We start from the raw sequence: 8,747 nt of genomic DNA on the forward strand, positions 1-8,747 counted from the left end.
TCAAAGTCAAGGTGACTTGTCCAGCACAGGTGTATCAGGACAACATTTCCTGTTTGGATTTGCTAGCTTCAGAGAGTTGCAAGCAAAGGTCCAGGTTCTTGCAGATGAGGGTACGTCATGCAAGAGAGTGTATCAGGAAGGGACTAGGTCTAGTGTCCTACATGCCAGGTAATGATTTTCCTGCTAATGTGTTGTCCAAGGTTGTTAACAGAGAACAACTACAGATGGATGTGCCAAAGCTACAGTTGGGATTACTGAAGTTTAAGGTTACACAGAGTGGGGGAAATAAAAAAATTCCTTCAGTAGCATCTTAAAGAACAACTAAGTTTTTATTTTGGTATGAGCTTTTGTGTGCATGCACACTTCGTCAGGGGTCCCTTTACCTTTACCTTATGGTTCACGACAGGGCCAGGCCCGGCAGTCACTACTTGAGGTCCACACACCCTGTCCTCAGCTTTTAGTGAGAGTTTCATCCTTCTTTCACTCCCCCAAATTCTTATTATAGTAGTTCCAAGGAATAACAATGTCCAAGTGAGCAGCACAATATCACCAAGAGGTCATTTTCTTCTGGTTTACTTTGCCTCAGACCAGTTCCAGCCAAAAAAAACCCCTTGCGGCTCCAAGAGGTTTAGCAGAATCAAACTGCTTCCTTAACTCCGTAGTGGCTATTGATACGTAATGTGCAATCAATGCAAATACACCTACTGGTGGTCTTCCTTTACCTTTTACAAGTTTCGAAAGCATTTCCTTGTCTAAGGGTATGACCCGGCTCAGACCTCTGGGCTATAAATTCCCAAAGCTACTTTCCTTCAACTAGCTTCCTGCACCTCGGTCAGAGCAGAGGTACCATGGATCTCACTGCCTCGCATGCGTTCTTCTTGATCCTGTGCTGCTGCTTTGGGCCTGTGGAAGCCCGAGACTACAATTCTGTCGTCTCTGTGACAAATGGAGGACCTTGGGGTAGCTGGGGGGCAATCCAGTTTTGCCCTCAGGGATATGCTCGTGGCTTCTCACTGAAGGTACGTTTTCCACTAGGGTTGCTGTTACCATCGGGTCGTTTTGAAGTTCCTCCCTTCCTTTCTTTCTGAAAACCTTCTGAAGATGGGGAAACAATAGGGAACTGATGGATTCTTAAGTCTATTAATCCTCTGCTTTATCCAAAATATGGACAATAAGAGGTTGAGTAGCCAGATGGTAATTTGGGCCACCAAGTGAAATATATTAGCAACTTATGCAGCAGTGCTATTTTTCTAGAAAAAGAGGTGTCTTGTTCTCTTAGAATGGCAATAGTGCCCACTTGAGAGCTGCCGGAACTGAGTTCTGGTGAGTTCTGGCTGAAAAAAAAAGCCCTGGTATGCAGGCAGATTATTTGGTGGTGGGGCAGTGCATCCTGTTTCACTACTTGAGGCAAAATGGAAAGATCCACTTTGCCTTACTGCTGCCGCCACTAACTCAACCACCTACCTTGCCCAAAATCAGTGGCAATGGTGGAGGTGCTTTTCTGCTGAGGTTGGAGGCAGACAGGCAGATGGGGCACCCATGGGCATGCCAGCTTCTGGAGCCTGAAGCAGCAGCCTCACCCTGCCTATTTACTGGGCCGACTCTGTTTGGTGGGACTGCTTACATGTAGGATGTTGTATATCTCCAGATATGTTGGACTCCAGCTCCCATCAAACCCAGCCAGCATGACAAATGGTCTGGGATGATGGGTGTTATCATCTAAAACATCTGAGAGGGATCAAAGTTGGGAAATCTGCAGTATGGGACTGCCAGACTCTAATTTTCCTTTTAAAAAATCACTCAAGGTTGATAATTATGGCTGAATGCAGTGTGTTTCATCACCTATCCACAAAGAATGGCTGGTGTGATAGCTCAGTTGGTTGGGCATGAGACTCTTAATCTCAGGGTCGTAGGTTCAAGCCCCATGTTACGCAAATAATTCCTGCATCGCAGGGGGTGGGAATAGATGACCCTTGTTTTCACTTCCAACTCTATGATTCTTTAAAAAAACTATGAATGGAACGGCAGTAATCAGATTTTACTTGGTGTACAATACTTGAAATTCACACACTTGAGTCATGTTATTACTATCAATGGGACTGCTCTGTACAAATTTTAATGGAATACTACTCCTTATTTTAAGCCCACACCCTCCCTCTTAGTCATCTGCCCAGGGAAATAGCTTCTTCTCTATTGGATAGGTTGCTTGCTGCATGGTTAGATAAGGGCTCCATTCCTATCTCAGGCATGGAAAATCTACCCTGGTCATGGTAATAGTATCCAGGTGAGGCTGCAGACTTACAGTAAGGGCATGGATAATTCTAGCTGAAAACTGTTGCATCCATGTCAATCATGAACTCATGATTTTGTCAGGCTTTGGGGAATTGGATCCCTCCCCTGGTGGGAGTAAATAAGCAGATCAAATGAGCATTCTTACCAGATAAGTTCTTTAATAATCACAGCAGGAAACAAAGGACTGTATATCTCTCTAAATTTTGGTGTTTCTCCCAGTAAAGGTTCACTCCTACATTGAGTAATCTGAGCTTGCTGCTGTTGCGCTTTCTGTTCTATCACATACCAAACCTTTCTAGTCTTAGGAAAAGCGGGGTCAGGAATGCTGTCCAAGGACACTGAATCTGCTAGCTGTCTCTTTCCTGGTGTTTCCTATTCTAGCTGTTCCTCACCCAGTATTTCCCAGCTTCCCCTCTCTGTAAACCACTGTTCTAAATCAATACTGTCCTCCTGTCCTGGGGGGGGGGCAGATAAATGGGGGGGGGGCCCTCCCACCATTCCTCCTCATTCCAGTCACTGACAGAATTACTTTCACTTTGATTTTTTGCAATCCTTGGTTTATCTTCAGATTTATCTCAGTCTCTTTGTCTCTTCTCCCACCAGGTAGAGCCATTCCAAGGTGGTGCTCCCAGGGAGGATGATACAGCCCTAAATGCAATTCGCCTGCACTGCACTGACAGTTCAGTAGTTGAGTCTGCAAGCGGACCGTGAGCATCTCTCTTGATTTCATTTCCTTTTTGTTGCAAATTTTGGGAAGGTGTTGGTGGGAGGGGCTGAACTGAAATTTGTTATGTCAGGTTAGACCAGCACGAAGAAACCATAGGGTTCACCTTGCTTTTTCTGACCTCTCAAAGGGCACCAACTCTAGCCTTTTGCTGGCTTCCAACTCAAGTTTGCAGGATCCCAAAACTGATAGCAGGCCTGGTTTTAGAGGTTGGCACTGTTAGGCACTTGCCAATCCCTGCATCCCAACAGTACGGACTCCTTGGGCTTTCTTATTTAGCTGCAACTCTTTCTTGCTATCTTTACAAGTTCACTGGATCTCTTTGAGCAAGGGACAGGAGGAAGGACAGGGAGCAACAGCCTCTGGTTATCTTGCCCCTCCCTCTTGGTTTGCCATAGGTGTTGTCCTCAGATAAGAAGGCAAGTGAGAGTGCAGTGATGAGACTTAAGGAGGCAAACATCTCAGGCCCAGAAGATCTTAGATTGTGTTGAGCAATATTTATTGGAAATGATACATTAAAGCGATAATTAACTGTTTCACAGACTCTCACAGCAATAATACCTGCTTCTGGGATCCTGGAGAATTGCTTCTGCCCTCACCAGGAGCAGGGAGTGTTGGGGAAGAAAGGAGGGGCAGAGGCAGTTGCTTTGTGAACATTTGGATGCAACAATGCAGAGCCCTTGAGACTTTGGGAGCATCTTCTTGCAATATTTACATGGACCTGATCTATTTAGATGTAAGCAGAAGGCATAGCTGCCAAGTCTTCCGTATTCCCTGGGAAACCCCTGTTTTTCCAGCCATTTCCCGCTGGCAGCCTGGATTTTTAAAAAAACCCGGATTCTTACCGGCCCGGGAAGGCTCCTTCTGTGCCTGTCTGGAGTCTCTGGAAAATGCGCAGAAACGATTTCTGGCACTGTGGACATTTTGAAAATGGGCAGAGCATGCGTAGAAGCGACTTCCGGTGCTACTCTGCCCAGTTCCAAAATGGCCGCAGCGCGACTTCCGTCGCTGCGGCCATTTTGGCAATGGGCAGAGCATGCGTAGAAGCAACTCTTAGAGTTTTGAAGTTTCAGGTGTAACTTCAGCCTGAACACAGCAGAGTTTGCGCAGGTTTTTCCGGAAGCTTCTGGCGGTAACTGAAATGACTAGACGTCTGGACGTAGAATAAACTATATACAGGATTTATTAAAATAAAAGAAAAACCAGAGTTTCTATGTACAAAGTTTCGAACTCAAAACACAAAGTAAAATAAATCCTTTCCTCTCTCTGTCTCTCTCTCTCAACCGATACAGCACTTTTCCTCCTACACTCACCACACCACGTACTGTGCTAGCTTTCTCTGATAACAGGTCACAGTGCTGACATCCACCAATGAGAGACCGTTACTAAGGCAGAAGTAGACCTTGGCTTTCTGCCCAGTGTTAATTGCTTGTCCTAGAGTTGATTGTGTGAAGAAGCAATCTGATGGTTTCTCATGCTACCAATTTAGCAAAAACCCGAACAGCAACTTCCGGTGCAGCTCTGCCCAGTTCCACAATGTCTGCAATGTGACATCCGGTGCTGCGCCGCTCCAGATCCCGGATTTTTCAATCCGGGAGTTGGCACCTATGCAAATGTGTTACTAATTAACACCAGTGTCTTCTTTGGCAGGTGGGGAACCTGGACAGCGATTCAGTATTGCCCCCAAGGCAATCTGGTCTCTTTCTCTCTGAGAGTGCAAACACCCCAAGGCAGAGGTGACGATACGGCCGCGAACAACATCCAGTTCACCTGTCAAGACGGAACTGGGCTGATGGGCCAGGGACTTACCTGGGGTAATTTTGGCCCATGGAGCAATCGCTGCTCCTCTGGTTATATCTGTGGGATCCAGACAAAGGTGGAGAGTCCCCAAGGCACGGACGATGATACAACACTTAATGATGTGAAGTTCTTCTGCTGTAACTGAGCTCTATGTGCCTGTGCCCTTTACGGTGTGTCTCTGCTACTTTTCGGTAGTCGTGAAGGTTAACGACAATTAAATATTGTCCTGAGAATTGTGTGTGATTCTTCTGAACAGAATTCTGCACCTATCACTTGTGGATGAGAAGCAATGAAAAATATAAAAGAAGGGGCACAACTATGCAGGTGTTGATTAACAAACAAAGACACAGTGCGCTGAATCACATTCTGAATCCTTTCTGTTGGCCCAGAGACCTGACTCAAAAAGTGGCCACAGACATAACTGGTTACCCTCCAAATCAAGGGCCAAAACCTGGGTAAATAAAAATGCTTTTGTTTGGGGCTAAAATAAGACAATCTTGGCACCAAGATGGCTTCCTTAGCCCCACATTGACAGTTTTGGGTTCTTTTTGTTTTTTGGCCTAGAACTGAACTTGGGTTTTTGTGTGTGTGTGTGTGTGTGTGGCGATACCCCGACGCCTCCCCGAGAAATAAAAACACTAGACACATTGCATAAGGTTAATGGGCATAGAAGGCCACAACTTTATTGATTACGGATGTAGAGGGGTATTGGCCTAGGCATTGGATCTAACTGACTATATCCGACTCCAGCCCGCTCTGCTGGCAGTCTGTGAAAGGTTAACCACCGTTGGATGAGTCCTGCGATGCACATCAACTAGGAGCTCATCCTGGGGCCACCGTTAGGGGCGTGCCCTCTGGCCCTCACCTACCACGGCTTCGGACTTGGCAACACCCCTGGACTCCTTAAGGGAGTACCTTTCCGCATTTTGGGGGAGGTGATGGCCGCAACCTCCCCCCCACACCTGTACCTTCACGAGATAATCCAATGCCTACCGCCAAAACCCAAGTTGTAACGAGTAGCTACGAGGTAGGCGAAAACCACAAGGCCTGAGCCAATTTGCCAAGTGGGAAAAACTCCTACCAGGCCCCAATAGGCAACCAACCGTAGTCCATAGCACTGTCACAAAGGAACCCGGCCTACGTGGGGGAGGTGGGTGGGAGAAACGCAGCTGTTGAATCCAGAAGAAGCAAGGCAGAGTCCCTGCCGCGCTCTCGCTTAAATAGGCGAGCCGTGCCCCCCCCCAGAGCGACCTAATTGGCCGCACTAGGGGCGCGCTGCGGCAGGGAGATGACCCATGGGCTGGGGGGGGGAAATGCTAACCATTCCCCCCCACGTGAAGGCCTCGTGGCGCCCACAACATTTCCTCCCCCCGAGGTGGGGAGGAGACTTTGTGGGAAGGGGAAGCAGGGAATCACAATGCCTCATTTTCCGATTTGAAAATCACCTGTGAGAGGATGCTTTTAAAGATTGCTTAGAAATGTCAGCTGGCAGGGAGCCAAGATGTTGGCACACGTAATATCAGTGCTGTTGTTGTTGTTGTTTAGTCGTTTAGTCGTGTCTGACTCTTCGTGACCCCATGGACCATAGCACGCCAGGCACTCCTGTCTTGCACTGCCTCCCGTAGTTTGGTCAAACTCATGTTCGTAGCTTCGAGAACACTGTCCAACCATCTTGTCCTCTGTCGTCCCCTTCTCCTAGTGCCCTCAATCTTTCCCAACATCAGGGTCTTTTCCAAGGATTCTTCTCTTCTCATGAGGTGGCCAAAGTATTGGAGCCTCAGCTTCACAATCTGTCCTTCCAGGGAGCACTCAGGGCTGATTTCCTTAAGAATTGATAGGTTTGATCTTCTAGCAGTCCATGGGACTCTCAAGAGTCTCCTCCAGCACCATAATTCAAAAGCATCAATTCTTCGGCGATCAGCCTTCTTTATGGTCCAGCTCTCACTTCCATACATCACTACTGGGAAAACCATAGCTTTAACTATACGGACCTTTGTCGGCAAGGTGATGTCTCTGCTTTTTAAGATGCTGTCTAGGTTTGTCATTGCTTTTCTCCCAAGAAGCAGGCGTCTTTTAATTTCGTGACTGCTGTCACCATCTGCAGTGATCAAGGAGCCCAAGAAAGTAAAATCTCTCACTGCCTCCATTTCTTCCCCTTCTATTTGCCAGGAGGTGATGGGACCAGTGGCCATGATCTTGGTTTTTTTGATGTTGAGCTTCAGACCATATTTTGCGCTCTCCTCTTTCACCCTCATTAAAAGGTGCTGTACTTGCTGCATTGGCATGCCCCCCAACATTCCTCAGATGAAAATAGGGACTACATCAGTGTCGCCCTGTGGGAATGTTGTGAGTAACAGGAGAGGATATATTGATTAATATTATCATTCCCAACTCACGCTAGCAAATTTCTTCATATAGTAGAGTACATTCCCCTATCACACAGCAGGAAGTTGCTTGCAGACCGCTTAGAATCTCTTAAAAATAAAAAGCAATTCAATCTGGCTTGCCCAGATTGGGATATGTTCCTGGTAAGATCCCTTTAATCCCTCCTAAAAGAATAAAGACACAACAGACTTATTCATAAGTAACAAAAAGAAGTTTACTCACGATCAGGCAGAGTACAGTGTGATCCCTGAAGGCAGGCTTTACGCTTAAAGATACAAATACATAGAAACAGGTTTACCCCATATGGGAGAAAACCCAGGGACTGAGAGCCAGCAGTGCAGTCCAGGTGAAGCAGGAAGCAGGCAGGACGAAAAAGAAGGAAGGTGGCTACGTGTCTTGGCCTTTTACCAGGTCTGGAAAGGTCACACCCACCTACTGGTCACATGCAAAGGAAAGGATGCCCCAGCCAGGTATAACAGGAAGTTTAAACTGGCTGGACCGGGGCGTAGCAAGGGGTGGGGCCAAGGCACGGGAGGGGAGGGGCCACAGTGGGGCAAAGAAAGCCATGGTCGTTCAGGGGCGAGGGGGCGCCAGGATCAGCCCGAAATCGGACTGCTCCGACCCCCTCCTCTCCCTCCGCGACCGGCAGGGGCGAGGGGGCACCAGATTCTGTAGGCACACTGGGCCAGAAACAGTCTATGTGGTCATATGGCTGCTTAGTTGGTCAGGGTCATGGTAGTGGAGATGGTACAGGGCTGCCCTGAGAGCAGCAGATGGGAGGGTCGGTGGGGTGAGATTCACCATTCCTCACCATCTGCCATCTAAGAATTGTAGGTCAGTACAGTATGGAAGTGAGAGCTGAAACATCAAGAAGGCCCATCGCCAAAGAATTGATGCTTTTGAATTGTGGTGCTGGAGGAGACTCTTGAGAGTCCCATGGACTGCAAGAAGATCAAACCTATCCATCCTAAAGGGAATCACCCCTGAGTGCTCACTGGAAGGACAGATCCTGAAGCTGAGGCTCCAATACTTTGGCCACCTCATGAGAAGAGAAGACACCCTGGAAAAGACCCTGATGTTGGGAAATGTCCATAAACTTTAATTAGCTTGTGTTTAAGTAAACAAAGTTACCAGTCCAGTCATGCTTCCGGACGTAAATCTTCCTTTTCAGCAGAGCGTTTTAGCACAACGGCAAAGGGTAAGGATTAGTCAGCAAGAGTTGTAAATGCAGGAACTCTGGAGCCTGTTGCAAACTCAAAAGGCTTTATTTACAAAAAAACGTAGCCTGGAGATAATGCAGACATCCTTCATCTCTGGCCAAGTAAAAACTTAAACAAAACTGTGCCTCAGTGCACAAACTTGAGGCATGACTCCAACACACAGCAACCAAGACTATGAGAAAACGCTACTAAGAGAGAGAGCACATGCAAGGAACTGACTATTTATACAGGCTGTCGAACATTCCCGGATGTTTAATGATGCTCAGCTGCTCAGTGTTCAGAGCGATTAGTATAACGTAACCCTTTAATACCAACAGGAAAGATTG

General features: G+C 47.2%; 1 protein-coding gene across 1 annotated transcript; it reads left to right on the plus strand.

Moving 5' to 3' along the window:
• The first annotated feature begins 848 nt into the window (after window positions 1-848).
• On the plus strand, window positions 849-4,961 carry LOC118085366 (vitelline membrane outer layer protein 1-like). The gene is made up of 3 exons (XM_035115934.2): window positions 849-1,019; window positions 2,896-2,999; window positions 4,667-4,961. Exons 1-3 carry the CDS (start codon window positions 849-851, stop codon window positions 4,959-4,961), a joined length of 570 nt encoding a protein of 189 aa, XP_034971825.1.
• The last annotated feature ends 3,786 nt before the right edge of the window (window positions 4,962-8,747 follow it).

The sequence above is a fragment of the Zootoca vivipara genome, chromosome 4 (assembly GCF_963506605.1).
Source record: "Zootoca vivipara chromosome 4, rZooViv1.1, whole genome shotgun sequence".
Lineage (NCBI taxonomy): Eukaryota > Metazoa > Chordata > Lepidosauria > Squamata > Lacertidae > Zootoca > Zootoca vivipara.